Source organism: Archocentrus centrarchus, chromosome 24 (genome assembly GCF_007364275.1).
Source record: "Archocentrus centrarchus isolate MPI-CPG fArcCen1 chromosome 24, fArcCen1, whole genome shotgun sequence".
Classification (NCBI taxonomy): Eukaryota; Metazoa; Chordata; class Actinopteri; order Cichliformes; family Cichlidae; genus Archocentrus; species Archocentrus centrarchus.
Window position 1 is genome coordinate 31,038,007 of NC_044369.1, and position 22,216 is coordinate 31,060,222.

Below are 22,216 nucleotides of genomic sequence, written 5' to 3' on the forward strand. Positions count from 1 at the left end.
CATTCATACCTGACACAACTATTATAAATTCATGATCCCATAGAATTGACAATGTCTGAAATTGAAAAAAAACAAAACAAACTATGCCACATGTGAGTGCACTCAGATAAAAATAAGAGCTAGTGAAAGCACAACCTTGTTAAATCCATGCATTTAAAGCCATGTTTGTAACAGGTTTTTTTTTTCTTTTTTTTTGGCAGATTGAAGACAGGCTACCAATACTGATGCAGTGGACATGTAAGTTTTGCAACTTCACTTGCGAAAAGAGAGGGCAGCTGCTCAAACATTATAGACTGAAACATGGAGGCTACACAAGAGCTTTGCCATTACCATGTCTTCATAAACAGTGCCCCTGCACATTTAAGTCCTTTAATGCACTGAAGGTACATTTATCAAGAGCACACTCACTGATCAATGATCATCCTATTGATGCCAGAAAAGATGTGTTCCAGTGTCAACTTTGTGATTTCAAAGAGCCATGTACAGACCAAGAGTTTTTTCACACTTACGTACACATATCCGAATGTGCCAGAAAGTTCAGTGCCCCTACCAGGATTGTGATTTCGAAACCAGTGTATATTCAACATTTAATGCCCACAAAAGCAAGAACCACGATGGCAGACAGATGCATAGCCAGCTGCAGTTCAAGCCAGGGATTTTAACACAAACAGAAAGCTTGTTTGAAGTTGAAAGACCTGAAATGGAAGCTTACATTCAAGATGAAACTGATTTTTATGAAGATGAGTTGGCTGCAGATAATACTAATGACCTGGAGTGTCAGCTTGAGCACAACTTGGCAGGTCTCTTCCTCAGAATGCGAACTTTACTCAGTATATCTGAAAGTGCTGTTCAAGATGTAATACAGCAGATATGGCAGATAATGGACCTTTCGAAACCTTTGTTTTTTTCTGCTATTCAAAGAATACTCGTGAACTACTATCCTGATGCAGATGTGTCCATAGCAAAAGAAATTGTAAATGCAATCTCAGAGAGCAATGCTTTTCTGAAACACACACAGGTTGGAAATTCCTTATCCACTTCTTGCAAAAGATCATACACAATACAAGAATTCAAAATTGTGGAACCAGTTGAGTTTGTTGTGAAGGAAGAGAAGCAGTCAGTTGTCTACATACCTATTCTTAAAATGCTCCAAGCCTTGTTAAACAAAGAAGAAATCTTGGATAAGGCTCTTAAAGTTAACAGTGGTGATGGGCAAGGATACAGCACATTCAGGGATGGTTCATGTTTCAAAGAAAATACTTTACTGGTGGAAGGAAATTTTACCATTGCTTTGGGTCTCTACATAGATGACTTCAAAGTTGCAAATCCACTTGGAACCTCAAAAAAGAAGCACAAAATGTGTGCAGTGTATTGGGTACTGTTAAATCTTGCAACAAGATTTCACTCCTCTCTCAACTCAATACAGTTGGCTCTTCTTTGTAAAACAAGTACTGTCAGAGCATGCGGGTACTCTGCAGTTCTTCAGCCACTCCTTCGTGATCTAGTGCTTCTTGAAAAGCATGGTGTATATGTGGAGAAACTGGGATCAAGTGTGAGAGGAACTGTTTTGTATATTGCAGCAGATAATTTGGCGGCTCATTCATTGGGAGGATTCCATGAAAGTTTTGTCTCTGACAAGATTTGCCGCTTTTGCATGGCTTCAAGGCAGGAAATACAAGATAAAGAAGTTGGTTCTGGTCACTTCCACTTGAGAACAAAACAAGAGCATGACCAACAGGTGTTGGAGGTTCAGCAAGATTCCAACATGGCAAAGGAATATGGTGTGAAATCCACCTGTCCTCTCAGTGAACACTTAGAGCACTTTCATGTTGTTGGCGGTTTTCCCCCTGATATTCTCCACGATTTGCTTGAAGGTATCGTTCCTTATGAGTTGTGCATTTGCCTTCAGGACTTGATAAAAAGGAAGTTCCTTACACTTGAGATGCTCAATAGTGCCATTAAGGATTTTCCCTACACACATTCAGACAAGACCAACCAGCCTCAGGCAATTTCAAAAACATTTCAAGCAAAAGGGACCATTGGAGGAAATGGTCATGAAAACTGGAGCCTGATCAGACTGATTCCCCTGTTGATTGGCCATTGTATCCCAGAGGGAGATGAAACATGGGAAGTTCTACTGTGCCTGAAAGATGTGGTTGAGTTGGTCATGTCTCCAAATTTTACGGAGGAGTCACTCCAATATCTAGATTTCAAGGTGTCAGAGCATAGGTCTTTGCTTCAAAAGGCATTCCCTCAGTACAGGCTCCGTCCAAAACACCATTACTTGGAGCATTATCCCCATCTTATTCAAGTATATGGACCACTGGTCCATGTGTAGACAATGAGGTTTGAGGGTAAGCACAAAATCTTCAAGAGAGTCATTCGTGAAGCCCACAACTTCAAAAATGTTCCTCTGACTTTAGCCGATAGACATCAGAAGATGATGGCCTACCACTTAGATTGTGCTTCATTTTTTAAACCAGCAGTAGAGCTGGATAAAGTAAAAAGCATCCTGGTTTCTTCCCTCCCAGACAGTGTGCAGCAATATGTGTTGGCAAGATGTTCACCACAAAACACAGTCCTTGCAGCAACATCTGTTATAATAGATGGTGTTAAGTACGCAAGTGACATGTTGCTGTCTGTTGGTTCATGTGCAGGCCTTCCAGAGTTCAGGCATATTCATCAGATTTTGGTCATGAATACCAACGTTATGTTCATGTGCACACAGATGTTTGCATGGTATCATGAACACCTCAGATCTTATGAAGTCTGCAAAAGTAGCTCAAGTCTGGTTGTAACTCAGAAGACCTCAATGACATTGCTCCCCTCTCTGCCTACAGAGTGAAAGGACAGCTGTTTGTTACCTTGAAACGTTATATTTTGTGCTGATGTCATATTTGATTCTTTCAGAATCATGGACCAGTCATGGCCAGTGAGAGTAGTGGTTGGAGAAAATGATATCCGCAAGATCAGTTTCCAAGAAAGGCCCAATAATTTGGAAGAACTTATAAGTGAGCTGAAAAAGCATCTCAGTCTTCAGTACGAATTCATACTTCACTATGAAGATCCAGAGTTCAACAATGCTTTTTGCAACGTCTCAGATATTGCTGAATTACCTACAAGGCCAACACTGAAGATTGTCTCACTAGAAAATGTAACTGTAACATTGTCGTCTGTCAGAACTTCATCTTCAGCATGTGACCTATCTACAGCAAGTTCATCTGACACCGATATACTGCCACACAACAAAGAGACCTTACGTGACCAATGGCCCTCTACATGTGCCATATTTCTCTGTGGATACTGAATATAGACTGAGACAGGGAAACCTTATTTATATGAGAGATGGGATACGCATGTCAGTGTCACGAGACATGAAGCATGACATTTTGCAGAAGCTCGCAGAGGAGATGTATAAATACATGGCTTATCCCCAAAATGAACACTTCACAATTGTTGCTGAGGTGCTGATTGGTAAGCACCCCTGCCTTAAAGAGCCAGGATCCACCAGGGCTTGCAATGGATGGAAGAATAGCTTAAAATTCAAAATGGGTAATCTTCGTGCCAAACTCCACCAATGTGGAATGGCAGATGTGTCAGTCAACAGTATTAAAAAAAGACGACAGAACAGAGAAGGAGAGCCACTAGGAAAAAATATAAAGAGACCCAGAAGAAGTGAGACAAACTTCCTACCAAATTTTCCACATGGTGAAGACAGGTCAGCACTTGAAAGCTCTCGACAGATCCTGGTAAATGAGATGAAGAAAAGATCACCAAATGCAAACTATGTGAATCGCCTGATGAGCCAGACCTTCTCGTTGAGACGTAAAGAAATTGTGGAAGAGCAGCCATCTGTAAAGCAGATGTTGGAACGCTGGCCAGCTCTTTTCAGGAAACAACAGGTAAGCAAAGAAAAAAACACAAATGGGCCACCCCATGCAGTTTGTGTACCAATTTTTTGGCTCTCTTAACCATTGTGGAAAATATTGTTTTTCCTGTTCTCCATCCATCCATCCATTCGCTTCCGCAAATCCTGTTAAGGGTCGCGGGGGGGCTGGAGCCTATCCCAGCTGTCACAGGGCGAGAGGCAGGGTACACCCTGAACAGGTCGCCAGCCTGTTGCAGGGCCAACACAGAGTGACAGACAACCTTTCACACACACATTCACGCGCTCATTCACACCTATGGGCAATTTAGAGTAGCCAATTAACCTAACCCCAGTAAGTGCATATCTTTGGAATGTGGGAGGAAACCGGAGTACCCGGAGGAAACCCACGCAAGCACGGGGAGAACATGCAAACTCCACACAGAGAGAGGGAGAGGCCTGGGCCAAGGTGGAATCGAACCCAGGCCTTCCAGATGGTATTCTAACTGTGAGGCAGCAGTGCTAACCACGACGCCACCGTGCTGCCCTTTTGTTTTTCCTGTTCTGTTTTGCCTTTAAAGGTTTTGGCAGAGTTCACCAGAGTGGCAAGTAGGGATCTTGAGCAGGACTTTATTCAGTCCTTGGACCGCCACACCCCACGTTTGCTGGAGATATTCAAGTCAAAAAAGGGAGTCATTGGCAACACACTTTCCGAGATCCTTGTCCAGGTTGAAAGAAGGGTAAGCATTCCCTCTGATTTTGTTTAAGGGGAAGGAAATTCTGCAAGTTCTTAATTTATATCTTTTTCAGTTGGATGTGCACACATGCACATAATTCCTCTTCTTCACACCCTCTTATTTACAGTAAACTTCATGCAAGGCAAAACCATCCAGTTTGGTCTTGTATTAAAGGGACATAGGGTCATATTTCTTTTGGGGAAGAAATTTGTATTGCTGACGGTTGGATGATTAAGACTGGAAAAAATATAATGAATGATTGAGCAACAGTCTGTGGCATTAATATACAAATAAGCTGATAGCAGGTCAGGAAATGACTGCTGCTCCTTTAACTGTACAACCATTAAAATTCTAATCAATCTTAGCCAGACAGTAAGTGCTGTCAACACGCTGAACAATTATTTTATATCACTTGTGAAAAAGTGTGAGTTTCTTCAGAAGATGCTTTTGCTTACTTTTATTTTTCCCTTCTTGTAGACCAGTGATGTCGTTGCCACAAGGACTGCTGTCCTGCGATGTCTGTCAGTTTTTCTCGGGGATGACGGAAGAGAATTCTACAATATCTCTTTTGTATGTATTGTAATTTGGTTTGTTAGAGGTTGTGCACTTGGAAATTAAGATTTTCACCTCATTCTTTTTTTTTTTTAATTTTTACTTTTCTTAATATCCACAGGATTCAGATGCCATGGCAGACTTCACCCAGGTTCCTGTGGGGTTACTGACTGTCATTCCTGAGGTCAGTCAGCAACCAGGTCCAAATGCTCTACACCTTGAACCATCCAGCATTGGTATCATTCTGGAAGGTACAATTGTCATGGATGACATCAAAAGCCACGATCAAGCTATTTGCCTTATATTTGGACTGATCTATGCCCTTCACCTTGACTATCCAAAATGCCTGAAAAACACCTTTGAATTCATCCAGAGGGTGATGCTTAGTCTGGGTGTAGGTAACCTCAGGCCAAAACTACAGAGCTTGAAAAATGCTCTTCTGCAGTAGAGGGTCACAGCTGCACACAACCACAGATAAGTTAAAAGTGCTGAGGCATAGACACTTGATGTTTTTGTTTTTGTTTTTTTTGGCAGATATTTTCAGTTAATAACGAGAGGAAAGTTCTTACGGTTACAGTGAGGTACATGTGGTTGATTTTGGGCACATGTATTATTTAATTTTTGTACAGTTAGGTTCATAATTACGAACATTTTTTGTATTGTATTATGTTACAATATGTGGGGTATTCTTATTTTAAACTACCCAAACTAACTTGTAAAGTTTAATAAAAGAATTTAACATTTGCATTACCATTAGGAGAGATAATGGTAACATTTTGTTCACATTTATAATTTTGAAATTTTTCAGATTTCTGATATATTACCCCAAATTGTAAATTATTTGACAGTCTGTTACTAGGGGTTTCCATTTTTTTCTAAATGTTTACTTGTAACTATGGAGGATGGATTCTGACATAATTGACAGTAAACAGAAATAAATAAATGACTTGGTAAATTCTGAAGTTTGGGAAGTTCTTATTTTTTATTTGAATTACTTTATCAAGCCATTTATTTATTTCTATGTTTACTGCCAATTACATCAGAATCTGTGCTAAATATAAAATTACTTAAATTTGATTTTTTTTTTTCTCCAGGTAAATGTTAGTGCTATTACTGTTTTTGAGCCCTGTTGAAGGGTAAAAAGGTTATTCGTTTAATTTCATGTTTCACTGGCCACGTTGGCCTTTTGTTAATGCTATGGATAGCATTGTCTTAAAAATAAAACAGTGAACGTTTTGAACTCATCATCTTTTGTTGTAGTTACTTTATTCATTTAAGGCAATCGGTTTCCTAGATTCTGCTAAGTAAACTGTACTGTTCATGTAAGTTGGAGTAACTTGATGTAGCTAAGTTAAGAACAGGTTAATTTACTTGCTATTTCTGAGTTTAAACATCTTCATTAAACTAAGTTAAATTAACTTCACACAATTAAGTTCACACAACAAGGTCTGAAGTACACTGAACAAGTATATGTTAAGTAAACAAACATAAGACTTGATAGTTATACTTACTTACATTTTTCAGGGCAATCGGTTTCCTAGATTTTTTTAAGTAAGGTCAACTTGTCAAATTTTACAGTGTTTCTGTTTTCCTGCTAAAGTTAGCGCCGGCAAAACGGCTGCATGACCTCAGACACCTGGCCCCCCTGTTTGTTTCTGTTGTTTGTATTTCTCTTGGATGGATGTTCTGGAACGCAAATTTCATTATATGTTTACATATAATGACTAATAAAGTCTTCTTCAAAACAAGTTTTTCACACCTGGATTTGGGGATCCTCTGCCATTCTTCCTTGCAGATACTCTCCAGTTTCCCGTCAGGTTGGATGATGAACGTTGGTGGACGGCCATTTTCAGGTCTTTCCAGAGATGCTCAGCTGGATTCAGGGCTCAGGGCTCTGGCTGGGCCAGTCAAGTATGGTCACAGAGTTGTTCCGAAGGCACTCCTTTGTTATTTTAGCTGTGCGCTTAGGGTCATTGTCTTGTTGGAAGGTGAACCTTCGGCCCAGTCTGAGGTCCTGAGCACTCTGGAAGAGGTTTTCTTCCAGGATATCTCTGTTCTTGGCCGCATTCATCTTTAGTTCAATTGCAACCAGTCGTCCTGCCCCTGCAGCTGAAAAAACACCCCCATAGTGTGATGCTGCCACCACCATGTTTCACTGTTGCGATTGTATTGGCCAGGTGATGAGAAGTGTCTGGTTTTCTCCACACATGCTGCTTAGAATTAACGCCACAAAGTTCAATCTTCATCTCATCAGACCAGAGAATCTTATTTCTCATAGTCTGGGAGTCCTTCATGTGTTTTTTTGGGAAACTCTATGCGGGCTTTCATATATCTTGCACTGAGGAGAGGCTTCTGTTGGGCCACTCTGCCATAAAGTCCTGACTGGTTGAGGGCTGCAGTGATAGTTGACTTTGTGGAGCTTTCTCCCATCTCCCTACTGCATGTCTGGAGCTCAGCCACAGTGATCTTTGGGTTCTTCTTTAGCATTTTCTCTCACCAAGGTTCTTCTCCCACGATTGCTCAGTTTGGCTAGACGGCCAGGTCTAGGAAGAGTTCTGGTCGTCCCAAACTTCTTCCATTTAAGGATTATGGAGGCCACTGTGCTCTGAGGAACCTTGAGTGCTGGAGAAATTCTTTTGTAACCTTGGCCAGATCTGTGCCACAATTCTGTCTGAGCTCCTTGGGCAGTTCCTTCAACCTCATGATTCTCATTTGCTCTGAGATGCACTGTGAGCTGTGAGGTCTTATATAGACAGGTGTGTGTCTTTCCTAATCAAGTCCAATCAGTTTAATTAAACACAGCTGGACTCCAAAGAAGGAGCAGAACCATCACAAAGAGGATCAGAAGAAATGGGCAGCATGTGAGTTAAATATGAGTGTCACAGCAAAGGGTCTGAATACTTATGACCATATGATATTTCAGTTTTTCTTTTTGAATAAATTTGCAAAAAATTTCTACATTTCTGTTTTTTTCTGTCAAGATGGGGTGCTGAGTGAACATTAATGAGACATGAAATGAACTTTTTTGAGTTTTTTGAGAGTGAAAAATTTAAAGGGGTCTGAATACTTTCCATACCCCCTGTATAATATGAGCAATGTCGAATTGAATTGAATTGAATTGAATAAGGTGTTTTGGTAGTTCAAAACACATGTTGCCTTCATCTTCTGCCGTTTTCATTTTTTTTTTAAGCTAACCACTAGTGCTGTTTGTCTGGGAGGCTATCCACCCAACCTAGAGACATAGTCACTGATGCAATGACAATATGGCGGCAACCTAGGAAATTACTATCAAACCAAAATCAATTATAATTTTACTTGTTATCAGAATAAACTACAACACTCTTAATAACGAGCCTCCGTTTCCACTGCTTTGCGAGCTGCTCCATTACGCATGAGTGTGGGCTGTTCCTCAATTGAAAATGGAAGCCGAAGGGCACAAACGTGGCAGAACATGCTCCCCTTTTGCAAACTTTATTTCTTGTGTTGCGAACATATTTTACAGTCCAAGCAAAACTACTGCAAAATCTGTGTGCAGCACAAGGTAATCACAGACAGACAGTTTGGAACCAAACTGATAAACTGATGATTTGACGTGTTTTTTTTTTTTTTTTTTTTTTTTTTTTTAACAAACTGGCAGGTATTAAGGTAAGATCATATGAAACAATTTTAATAACTTTCCCCAAATGCAGGGGCAGTGGTACTCCTGCATAATTTATGAATGGCAACACAGGATGGATATTAATTCAAGCCTATGGCACATCAAATGAAAATTGTGAAGGATCTTGTGGTCAGCGCTTAAATGTCATATCACTGTCTTCAGGCTCTCTTAATGGTTAGCTTGTGTGTTTCAGTAAGCAGTGTGTGTTTGCTTAAGTGTACACAGCCACAATGTACAGTGAATCCCCCGAAGTATCTCATAACTAGACCTAGCATGCCCTTCCTGCTGTCACACAGTGTACTGTTTCACTCCACACCCAATTATATTAATCCTGTGATTGCTCAGAGAGCACTGGGCCCAAGTGTCTACAGACACAAATACTTCTGGGGAGATGAGTGAGACTCGAAATGTGGACACATAAGCTGCCTCTAGAGCCTCTTCACCAGGCTCTCTGCCCCCAGGGCTCTGCACTTCTAGCCTACTGTGGGCTCCACTGGGGTTAGTCTAGCTAAAATAAGATGTCAAGGGATTTTTTTTATTTTATTAAATTTTTTCTGCTCTTCTCAACATGTCTTCTAGACGTACTCGAACTCCTCAGTGGACCAGAAACATCTCTGTACCACGACATTCTGTTTACGATGTTACAAATTTTAACCTATAGTGATTTAAAAATACCCTGTGACCCTGAACAGGATAAGCGGAAGAGAATGGATGGATGGATGGATTTAAAAATAAACCCCTGTGCTACCACTCAAGCATAAGAAATGCTGAAGGAAGTATAACACAATACAATTGTTTTTTTCATATATTATACAAAAACCTCAAATACGTTACAAAGAATAATTCCCTCTTGGTTAATTATGATTAATATGCTGTATAATTTATCAAGGAGAGTCACTTTAAAAACTGCAGGTTGGAAATCTGATCTGAGTTTGAAGCAGCACACAGAATCACAAATAGAATAAATACTTGCAGTTCACACAGAGGCTTATCTGACTGATGTAATAGCACTACACCCTGAGGTTAATAATCCATCTGCAACTGGAGCGTTATTTGTTCCAGTATGCCCCAGCCTCATTCATTCAGACTTACTGGGCCACAGCAGCCTAAAAAAAATTTTAAAGTTGAAAAATTATTTAAAAATAAAAACTCATAAATTGATGGAGCTCTTACATTGCATAATTGTTACAAACCTAATACTAAAATGACAACAACAAATATATTTAAAATATTTTTTTAAAGGCTTATTTTTGGTATTCAGTATGGTGCAGAGTGTGGGTAGGAAAGCAGGGATTTGAACGCAGGCTCCTGCAGTTGCATTCAGCATCTGAGTTGCCTGCTCAGTCAGGTGAGCTATAGCACCGAAAGACTAATAACTGATATATTTGAAATGATTGCAACATTTTCAAAAATATAAATGAGAATTTAAAACACATTGCAATAAGCAGAGATCATCAGGAAGAGTTCAACATTATTCATTGATATACAGAATTTAATTAAGCTAATTGGCCATTAGACTCCGATGGCCCATTGAAGCAGAACAGAATCCCAGCAATGATAGGAAATGGGGAAGGACCCCCTGGAGTTTCATCGCTGATGGTAGTGAAGATAAAGATGGAGGCTTGGATGGCACTCTGAGTGACATGGGTGGGGTGGAGGTGGGGAGGAGGTGGGTTGCATGAATGAGTCTGCAAGGAAGAATGACGGGTAAACAATGAGATTTAAAGTATACAGAGTGGAGACTGATTGGTCTGAAACAGGCTTAAAGATGATTGGACTAGAGCAGGGATTCCTAAAGTGTGGGCCGTGGCTCATCGGAGCAATAACTGAAATTCAGTTTGAAATTACTCAAGTATGCATAGTTAAATATTTTTATAAAAAGTAAATTACAACTGGTAATAGGCGGTGGTTAATTTGTGATATTACTCATTACTCTGACCTAAATTTACTGCTCTTGCATGAGGTTTTTGTCCAAGTGGCAAGTGGGTCACATATTAGCATTACCACTTTACATATGACGATAGTATTATCAATTTATAGCCAACAGCCTATGTTGTTTATGTTTTTTATTCAAATTTTCAAGGAAATGCATTACTTTCTCATGTATTTTGTTGAGAGTAAAGACAGGCTTCTAGCCCGGAAAATTTCACAGACTGGCGCTATATTGGTTTTTCTGGTGGGCCACAGTACTCTTGATTTTGGGAACCACTGGACTAGAGCAATGATGTCAGCTTTAAGTCTGACAGCATGGGGAAGCAGAAGTGATGAGGAGAATTAACTAGCAGTCAAAAACCTAGGAAAGCAGACGGAGGAGTGACTACAGATGTTCCTTATTGAACTTATGCATAAGCTTCATTTTGATCTGATCTGCTCTATTTACTGAAAGATATTATGTATTTTGCTTATCTTTGTTATATACTGCTCAAAAAAATTAAAGGGACACTTTGAAAACACATCAGATCTCAATAGTAAAAAAAGGTCATGCTAGATATTTATACAGAGATGGACTCAGTAATGTGATAGGAATAAAAAGATGCCAGATCAACCTACAGAGGGCTGAATTCAAAGACATCCCGGAAGTCAAAGTGAAAAAATGAAGCAGTTAACCAGCCTATTTTGATGAAATTTCATTTCACCAATTCACAATGGTAATCGGTACTTTGTATGCCCCCCATGTGCTTGTATGCATGCCTGACAACATCGGGGCATGCTCCTGATGAGACAACTTATGGTGTCCTGGGGGATATCCTCCCAGATCTGGACCAGAGCATCACTAAGCTCCTGACAGTCTGAGGTGCAACTTGGCAGTGTCAGATGGACCGAAACAATGTCCCAGAGGTTTTCTATTGGATTTAGATTAGGCGAGTATGGGAGCCAGTCAATGGTATCAGTTCCTCCATCCACCAGGAAATTCCTGCATTCTCTCATCACATGAGGCCGGGCATTTATCGTGCACCAGGAGGAACGCACAACCCAGTCCATCAGCACAGGGTCTGACAATGGGTCCCACGATTTCTTCCCAATACCTAATGGCAGAGCTATTACCTAGCCTGTAGAGGTCTGTGCATCTCTCCATCAGAGGTGGGAAATAACGAAGTACAAATATTTCATTACTGTGCTGTAAGTTGAATTTTCCGGTATCTGTACTTTACTTGAGTATTTATTTTTCTGAAACCTTTTTACTTTAGTTCCCTAGATTTTTACACAAATATCTGTACTTTCTACTTCTTACATTTTCAAAGCAGACTCGTTACTTTAGGTTTAACATCTGAGGGAAGTTTTTATTTCTGGTTACTGCGCGCCTTCAAACATCAAACCAATCTGAGCTTAAATAATACAAATGTATTATTGGAGGAACAATAATACATTAAGAGACAATCGTACTGGCATATCCATACTCTGTGTTTATTGCATACAAAGAGATGAAAGAGACAAAACCATATAATTTATGTATCATTTATGGCGCTGTGCTCAGGGGTTACAGCAGGCCAGAACATTGTTTTTGGTCTATAAGTTGTAGTCACAGTGCTTCAGCATGCAGCTAGCACTACAGAAGAGGAGTAACATGTTGTGGCAGGTAATTTCAAATGCTTTTCTAAATGCTCAACAAATTTCAGCAATCACACAAATTGTCTAAAGTTTGTCACAGTGTGTCTGCTAGCAAAAGGTCCAGCTGCTGTATTTCCAGGGAGAGGAAGGAATGAGAGAGAGGTTAGATAAATATGGAAGAAAGAGGACAGGAGAGGAAACAGAGAGGTTAGATTCAAAGGTAAGGACTGCTCAGTGACATCTGATAAACTGGAAATTTAAAGCTTACAGTTTTTTAAAAAATCAGGTATTAGATCATTATATGATGTGAAGTTATGATATTTCATATTGTGAGACATCTTGTAAAACAAACTAAGGTAGACTAACTTTAAGTTATTCAAAATACTGCAGTTTAGTGCTGGATAAACAGGTCAGTTTGCTGTACTGTGGTGAATTTACAGTAAAACTCTGTGTTGAACTGGTGCACATGGCTGTGGTGTTCATTCTCATAGTTTGGTTACGTGTCAAGTGTAGCAGAGATTAGTTTGAATTTAAGTTGATGATGCTTAGATTCATTCATTGGATTAAACCTTTATTACCAGCTGTCAGTATAAAGACAGTATAAACAGCACACTGTCAGTGCAGGGGTGGAAATCAGCTTGTGAAATATTGGGTTACATCTTGTTGAATTCAGTTGTGTAAATCCACAAAGAGCCTCAGCACATCAGCTGATCACAGCCTGCACACAAAGAAAATCTACTGGAGCTCTCAATTTTTCCCCACGCTAAGCCACTACAACTGATCTCAGGGCCCCCCCCCACCTGCTGAATCCCACTGTAACCCCTGACTGTACTCATTTTCCTGTTTAGGTGAGGCAGAGTCAGCCTCTACAGTGTAGGTAACAGCATATAGAGCTTTTGTAAAATTCTTTTTTTCTTTGCTGAAATTCTATATAACAGTGTTCAAGCTGAGCACATTCATTAGAATTTTGATTGAAATAAAGTTTGCATTCTCATGTACTAATATTGTTTTATTATTGTTTTATTATTGCATTAATATAGCACGACTTTCAGTTATGTTTGCACAAAAATAGCTGGTAGAAAGGTCCTCCAATCAGCTACTTTTGCTTTCTTTGAGTACATTTCAGAGCCTGTACACAGAAGTACAGAATGTTTACTTTTTCTATCTCTGCTCTCCATGGATATGCCTCCCCACACCTTCACTGGCCCACTGCCAAACCAGTCATGCTGAATGAGTGTGTAACATTCTCCACCATGTCTGTCACACGTGCTCTGGGTGAACCTGCTCTCATCTGTAAAAAGCACAGTGGCGGTCCTGCTGTTAAAAAAGTAAGTTCTGCGTTAGTATGAGAACCATTTTTCATAATTATGCTTATGTATATTTTGCTTATTGAAATGACTGTATTAGTGATGAACAGAGATGTCTACGTGAAGAGGAAACCTTTGTATGACCTCTTCAGGAACCTTTTGTATAGAATGTGTTCTGCGACCGTCCCCGCCTCTGACGGGGACGGTCGCATTCTATCTCTCTCCCTGCCCTCCCTATCTTTCCTGCTTGCTGGTTGCTGTGAGAGCGTCTCTTGCACACTGTTCGAATAAGAATAAGATTAATATGGATTTGGCAAACTGGGCCTTCAAGACCATCGATCGAATTTTTTCCACTATGAGATCTGGGAAAGGGGAGCCTGCGTGTCCGAGTGGAACAGACCCGGTTGGATACGTCATCGATTCTTGGAGCTCGTGGAGACCTGTGTGCTTCTCGGCCCTCGAGGTGGAAGACGTGGAAGACGCTTACATATTTGGCTATCTGGTAGCGGTATCTTTTCTGTTTGGGCTTGGAGGATACCTGATTTACCGAGAAATCAAGAAAACCTGGACGGCAGTTCGACATCTGCAGAGGCTGCCGACCCGTGTACCAAGGCCGCTGATGAACTTCCATCACTATCAGCGAACTGTTTGGCTGGGAGCTGGCATCTGGGCTCCACAATGCCCCCACCCTCTCGTCTCCGTCTGCATCCCCTCCTGACCCTGACCCTACCCACCATACTGCTATCCCGGCTTTATATGTGCAATATGCTTTTTGCTGAGGTGTTTTTTGGAACCTCGTAAGGTGTTCTTTATGAACACAGTATGAGATGATTTTTTGAACCTAACTATCCCAATGTATCTCTTTCTGTCTCTCTGCTAAAGGTAGCGCCGTTGAGAAACGGTTGCATGACCTCAGACATCTGTCCCCCCCCCCTGTCTGTGTTATGTTTTTGTTTTGGATGGATGTTCTGTTAACTGCAATTTCCCCATTTGTGGGACTAATAAAGGCATTCTTGATTCTTGATTCTTGATTCCCAATGAAATAATGAGAACTGTGAAGACAGAGTCTTACCGCAGTCTGGAGACCTTCTTTTGACCTGTCTGAGTTTCATGTTTGTGTACTTTGTTACTGGTAAGTTGACACAAATGAAAGGTTATGTTGACGTCATATTTTACTTTAGCTACAGCAAGAGGCCATATGAACTTTTTGCAAGTGTCAAATGTTTGGGTTTCTTCTTTTCGCCTACGCACCTTCCTGCATGCCATGTGCTTATGTGTATATATAACAAGAAAAAATCTCTGCAAGGCTACTTTAAGCCAGGGGTCATCAACTACATTTGTACAAGGGCAGGAGTTTTTCTCAGCGCTAGAGCCAGATGCTCTTTTAAAGTAAAATAAGTTTAATATTGTATCCTAAGTAATATATTATCATTTGATATATCAATTTTCCTTTCAAATTTATACTATTTTTAATTATGTGATATGCAAGTTTTGCACTTGTTCTTCTGTTATGTTGATGGTTGTTATGGAGACACCACAATTGTGTGCAGTTGTGCTCATTATAGATATGAGCATGGGAAAAAATAAAATGTTACATGAGAGCAACACAACATCCGAGGACTCAGAGGCCCCACTGACAGAGAAACTGCTTCTTCGCACACTTTGAATAGTTACAACAGCACTTAGTCTCATTCCTTCAGCCCTGTCCATACTGCAAAGCACAGCCACTCACCCTACAGGATAATTAGGTGAGGCAGGTGGTAAGATCAGTGAATATGAGGAAGGCCGCTGGTCCCGATGGGATTCCTGGGAAGGTGCTAAAAGCTTAGCAGACTAGTTGTCACGTGCCTACTCATGTCACCCTGTCTTAAGTCCCCTACCATCCTTCTGGTACCCCCCAAAAACATTTGCTGACAGTTTCAGTGACTACTGCAGAATGGCACTTACATCTCTTGTGATGAAGAGCTTTAGGCAGACTTGTCTACCTTTGACACACCAATTTGCCCACAAATCAAACAGGTCACCGTGGATGCCATAACCATAAATCTTCACAATGTGCTGAACCACCCAGACCACCGGGGGAGCTATCTGAGCATGCTTTTCACTGACTATAGCTCAGCCTTCAACATAATCACAGACATTCTAGTCAGCAAACTGACATAGGCCTCCCACCACTCACCTGTGCCTAGATGCTGGATTTTCTCATAAATTGCCCTCAGACAGTGAAACCTATCCTTGACTCCCTATTTTTGGTTGTCTGGGATCAATTGCAAGTAGTTGCAGTGAGTAATTGTTTGCCCAAAGGTTGAGCAGCCAGCACCCTCAACCTCTGGACAACCACTTTCAATCCCCTTGATGGGAGGCAACCTGCCTTCAAACTATCTAAAATTGGACTCAGACTGACTGCAATCAATTTCAGACAGATTTGCAAATAATTACTCTCTACTTTACAAATGTAACCAGTTGAAGTCAGTTGGAGTCATTCTGCACCAATGAGCAACTCATTTGCGCCATCATTTATTTCTTCTAGTAAGAATACGCTGTAATGAATCACACAAACATGAGTTACTAAGTTTACTGCAAATTGTGCTAAATTTAACACAGAAAGGCATGTCTTATTTTGCCCCCAATATGTGTGCGATGGCTGCTCCTAGGAGTGTTTATTTGGAATGAGAGGGGGCTATGTTATTATAATTTGTAGGTGTGGATGGCTAAAAGCTGTGAGCACTGAAACTTGTCAAAACAGAGCAGGACCAAACTCAACTAGTTGGAAGGGAGGAGGAGCAGAGTTCTGATACAAGAAGCATATAAGGATAGTTTTTTTTGTTTGTTTGTTTTGTTTTTTGCAGTGAGCAGAGTGGGTTCCAGTGTTTCAGGCTTTTAGTGTAATTTATAACCAAATTATAACCAATTTATAACCAAATATCAGTACACAATGACATCATCTCAGCAATGTGCACACAGAGCAACATTCATGTTTCTTTTACTTCACTCAGAAGGTGCATTACATAACATGCCTATCAAAATGTAGCTATTAATGTAACTGGGTTAGTGTTCAAGCCTTGTGATATACTTTTTGATTTCACATGCACACACTTTTGCTTCCCTTTGCACACTGCTGCAACATGTCCATATTATTGGCTCTTAAAGTATCTCAGTGGTGGGGGACTACCTCATAACTCATATAGCCAATACACACCTTACTTGGTAAGGCAAGCTCATCAAGCTTAATCATAACTGACGAGCTATCACATTTCTCTCCATTTCTACTTGTCCTTAGACATTTTACTTCCAGTACCTTGGTGTCTGCTACGTCTTCTTTTTATTTGCTTTACAGACACTACTACAGGTACTCCCGAAATAACTCCACAAACTACCCTTTTGTTCTCAGGCAGCAGACACTGCATCCCCTTTCCATTTATTTTCATCAAACAAATCTTATTCAGGAGAGCTTTGTTTCACAGTATTTTAGCACTCTTTATCCCCCCAGCAACTTATTTATGGACTTTATTAAGTGTATTGGAATGACGCCCCATCTTGAGACAATCTTAAGATCACTTTAAATTCCTCATCACGTCTTGGTGTCACCATGTCACTGCACTCACTACCCATCTCTTCCACATTAGAACTATCATTTTGGTCTTGTTGTTTTTTCCATTTCCGCCTATTTTTCGACCCTGCCTCAACTCTATCCCAACCGTCACCATCCCTCCTGCCATCAGTCTCTGTCCTCATCTCACTTCCTGAACCGTCACGTCCCTCTGCCATCTGCTGTCCACCAACTCCGACCTCTTTCTCACCCACAGCCCCAACACAGAATTAAGACAAACTGAGGCTTTAATTAGACACGTGAGGCAATCAAGCAAAGTGGACACAGGTGGGTGACGTGACACAGCTGGACCTAATCAAAGACAGTGAGACAGGGGAAGCAAAACTAAAAACCATGTACACAAGACAAAACATTAACAAAAATAAAATGGGAAATAACAAAAACATGACAAAACCAAACAGAGAGAGACAAAGAATTACCCATGGGGAAACACAGGGGAGAAAAAAATAAAGAGAAGCTTCAGGATTGGTGGTGAAACTAAAACGGAGAAAATCAGAGTTCTAGTTCTTGTTGAACCAGAGTCCTCCGTTCAACAACAGAGAACTCAAGATACTATAAACAAACCAAAGTGGATAGAAAATAATCAGTAACAAATAGAACTTAACAGTCAATAATTCAGAATGCCCTAACCCAGGACCATGACAGAAAGACCTGTGCTTACACTGTAAGTACATTGTACACTGTTAGAACATTACTTGCTCCCTCCCTGTTGTGGTATTATTGCAACAGACTGACAATGTTCAATCGAAAACTGATAGCAGACCAAGTCTGCTGTTATAACCTTGTTTTATCTCTGTGTTGATGTGCCTAATTCCATTTAAAGAAAGCAACTGACTGCAAGTGGTTTCAGACCTGATGATTTCAAAGGCAACAAGATTGCGAGTTGGTTGCACATAGTCACACTCTCCAGTGATTTTTTTCACTATTATGACTGTAGCCTTAAGCTAATGTATTCTGACCTAGAACTGTGTTTTATGTTTCATTTAAAAAATAAATGGTTTTTCAAAATACATTATATTGCCAAAAGTATTCACTCACCCATCCAAATCACAGGTGTATAAAATCAAGCACCTAGACATGCAGGCTGCCTCTACCAAGATTTGTAAAAGAATGGGTCGCTCTTAGGAGCTCAGTGAATTCCAGTGTGGACCGTGATAGGATGCCACCTATGCAACAAGTCCAGTTGTGACATTTCCTCAGTATTAAACATTCAAGAGTCAACTGTTAGTAGTATTATAACAAAGTGGAAATGATTGGGAACAAAAACAACTCAGTCATGAAGTGGTAGGCCACTTATGACAAATCAGGGGTCAGTAGATGTTGAGGCACATAGTGTGCAGAGGTCACCAAATTTCTGCAGAATCAATTGATACAGACTACCAAATATCATGTGGTCCTCAGATTTGCTCAAGAACAGTGTAGAGAGCTTCATGGAACATGTTTCCATGGCTGTGCCTAATTTTTCATTAAGTTTTTTGTTGTTGTTTTGTTTCAGCACGTGAAAATATTTAAGCATGGAACCTATTAAAACAAGTTTTAAATTATACAACTCAAAGCTTTTGTGAAGAAAGTGCCATCTTTAGGTGACACACTGTAAGTGACTCAAAGGGGTGTTTTTTTTTTTTTTTTTAAGATTTTAAAAAAAATTTTTGGCCATAGCGGCTTTATTCGACAGACAGGAAGCTTGGAGGAGAAATGGGGGAAGACACGCAGCAAAGAGCAACAGGTTGGGACTCAAACCTGCACTGCCTTCACTTCGCCTTGCGGCATGCATGGTCACCTGCTCTTCCACTGAGCCACCCGGGTGCCCAAAAGGGGCGTGTTTATAGTGGAAATTAGATATGCCCCTGGGAACTGGCTGACAGCACCAATTTTAAGTGGCTATATCTATATCAAGACATTTTGACCAATTTCATGGTCTCAAGTTTGTGGGAACAGTTTGGGAATGACTCCTTCCTATTAAAACACAACTGCACACCAGTGCACAAAGCAAGGTCCATAAAGAGATGGATGAGCAAATTTGGTGTGGGAGAAATTGACTGAACTCAACCTGACAGAGCACCTTTGGGATGAATTAGAGTAGAGACTGCAAGTCAGGCCTTCTTGTCCAATATCAGTGTGTGACCTCACAAATTTGCTTCTGGAAGAAAATTTCCATGAACACAGTTGAAGCTGTTCAAGTTGCACAGCATGGGCAGTTATCATAGTAAACCCTATGGATTAAAAATGGATGTCACTCAAGTTTGAATACTTTTCACAATAGAGTGCATGTATCTAAATGTGAGAATTAAGTTTTTCTATGTGGTCAGGAAATTCTCCTGTGACATTGGATGTTTACTGTTTTCATGTGCTGCTAATACAATAAATCAGTACTTTTCTGCAAGTGTTTTGGACAACAGGACTGTGGTCTAAGTTGCCTATTAAAATTAACGTGGGAACAATTATTAATGTAATGTCATGCTTCTAGATCTGACTGGTAATTGAAGTATGAACTGAGGGAAGTTATTCAGATAGGGATGGTATAAGGGTGGCTGTGGCTCAGGAGATAGAACAGGTCATCTGCTAGAGTGGAGCATTTCTGAAACGCTCCGGCCTCTGTTTCTGTGTAAACGGACAAAAATGCTGCTTTTTGGAAATGGGGCCACTCGCACATGTGCACTGTGGTTGCGGCTCTTATATCCACACTGCCAACTTGTAGCCTGGCAATAGGAACTGCAGTGTAAAATATTGTGGTCATGTAAGTGCATGTAAAATTCTTCAGCTTTACAAAATGTCAGTCCATTAACCGGGGGGGGGGGGGGGGGGGGGGGGGCATTTGCAGTGCTTAAATACTTCCTATGATAGCACCTTTACCCTATGATTCGTGAGAACATCTTTTATGAAAGAAAAGGAGATGATGCTGTCCCACAATTCAAAGTGACATTCTCTGAATTTTCCTTGCATTGTCCACATTTACACAGCCTATATGAAATGACACAAACATTGTAGTTTTGACACAGCAGACCCACTTCTACAACATTTGCTTTCACATTATTGAGCATAATATTCAGATTCAAATTTGTTGACCTGTTAGACTGTAACAAAAGGGAGGGGAAACACTGAAAACATGTGGAACAGGAAGACAGAGTAAAACTAAGGATTATGATAATAATAGAACATAGACCATGACAAAGGCTCTATTTTAATCCAAGTCATTATCCTTTCTAAAACGAAGGTGCAACTAATAGATTTCATCATCATTTGCCAAATAATTAATTATAAAAAAATCCCGAACTATAAGTGAAATACGTAGCTGTTCCCACAATTGTATACTCTAGCAAGTCCTCTGTTTGAATCATTCCACTACCATTTCCTCCACCTCCTAAATGGGAGTATTTACTCTTTTGCCTCATTAGAGAAGTTAGTTTTGCATGACACTGACATATTTCATGAGAATAGGTTGTGTGCATACTACAGCACCGAGTTGTAATGATTGACATTTAGACCGTGAAGTGGACAGGAAATCGAACTTTTTTCTGTAAAACAAATGAATTCATTTTTTTATTAGTTTATTTATGTTTTGTTTTTATCTGCAAATGCTGTTTTGAGATGTGGTGGCAATTAACCTATTCTGTCATTTCGGTGTGAAGTAATTCATGTAATTCGCAGCACCGAGCATCATAGAACAGAATCAGGAAGTTAAATGGAAGGTTTAAGCATTGTCAATAACAAATCTGTGAAAAAATTATCATTGGGTTCACTGCAACAATTTAATGAGAAAAGGCATTATAACTGAAAGTTAGTCTGAATTGCCCCGACAGGGTGAATAATATGAGGTGAGGATTAAGAACATGTGTGAGTGATGTGGGGCCGCTGCTCTGTATCTGCACACCCAATGACTGTTTTATTACCCTCTTCTACGGCTAAAGCCAACACTAACAAATGCAATAAAAAATATGCAATAATAAACAGCATCTTGTCGGTAGAAAAGAGCTACACTGTGATGTCTGTTGGAGGGTTGGTAGGATTAATCTTAAGTTGCCACACTATGTGGTCATTCGTGTGAAACTATCACAGGGAATTACCTCAAGAAAAAAGCTCATCCCATCACCTGGTCTGCTTTGTCTTACCTTTTGTCAGATGAGGGGAAAAACATTATCACACTGTGCTGATTAGATCTGAATTGCTTCACCCCATCTGATAAAATGCAACTATGATTATCAAAGACATCTTTCCACCTTAACTGAAAAAATAAAGGTCACCTTGAACATCATATGTCATGTGTCTGTGTTGGAATCATTCACCACCATTTCCTCCACCTGTAAATTGGAGTTTTTACACTTTTGCCTTATTAGAGAAGCTAGTTTTGCATGACACTGGCATATTTCATGGGAATAGTTTGTGTGCATACTAAAATAGTAAGCATCCAGTGCTCAGTGTGTGTGATTTACACACTGATCACTACTACAGGGTGGAGGACACACTCCTATTCACACAGAGGTGGACAGAGTCAGCTGCTTCACATTCCTGGGGCTCAACATCAGTGAGGATCTGAGGTGGTCACATCATGTCGATGTGATCACAAAAGCAGCGAGAGAGCAGCTCTTCTTTCTGCGGCAGCTGAAGAGGTTTGGTGTGGACTCCAGAATACTCACCAACTTCTATCGATGCACCATCAAGAGTATTCTGTCTGGCTGCATCCCCACCTGGACGAAGGCTTCTAATCCAAAGTGCAGATCAACACAGTATGAAGACAGTTTTGTTATAGGAGCCATCACTCAAATGAACAATTTGTAATATTTGAAAAGCTACATGATGTGGTGTGAATTAAGTTCTTGATCATTTATTTACTCATGCTGTTGTATTTGTGCTTATCTGTTGATCATTGTCTGTTTGTTTCAAAAATATGCATGTGAGAATAGATCAAATCTACCAAATCTACCTACAGATACAAATCAC

The 22,216-nt window shown here is 40.2% G+C and overlaps 1 protein-coding gene across 1 annotated transcript; it reads left to right on the plus strand.

Annotated features, from left to right (window-relative positions):
* Positions 1 to 3,800: 3,800 nt before the first annotated feature.
* Positions 3,801 to 5,602, plus strand: LOC115774024 (uncharacterized). Its single transcript, XM_030721031.1, has 4 exons — positions 3,801 to 3,902; positions 4,447 to 4,605; positions 5,080 to 5,172; positions 5,276 to 5,602. Exons 1-4 carry the CDS (start codon positions 3,801 to 3,803, stop codon positions 5,600 to 5,602), a joined length of 681 nt encoding a protein of 226 aa, XP_030576891.1.
* Positions 5,603 to 22,216: the final 16,614 nt, after the last annotated feature.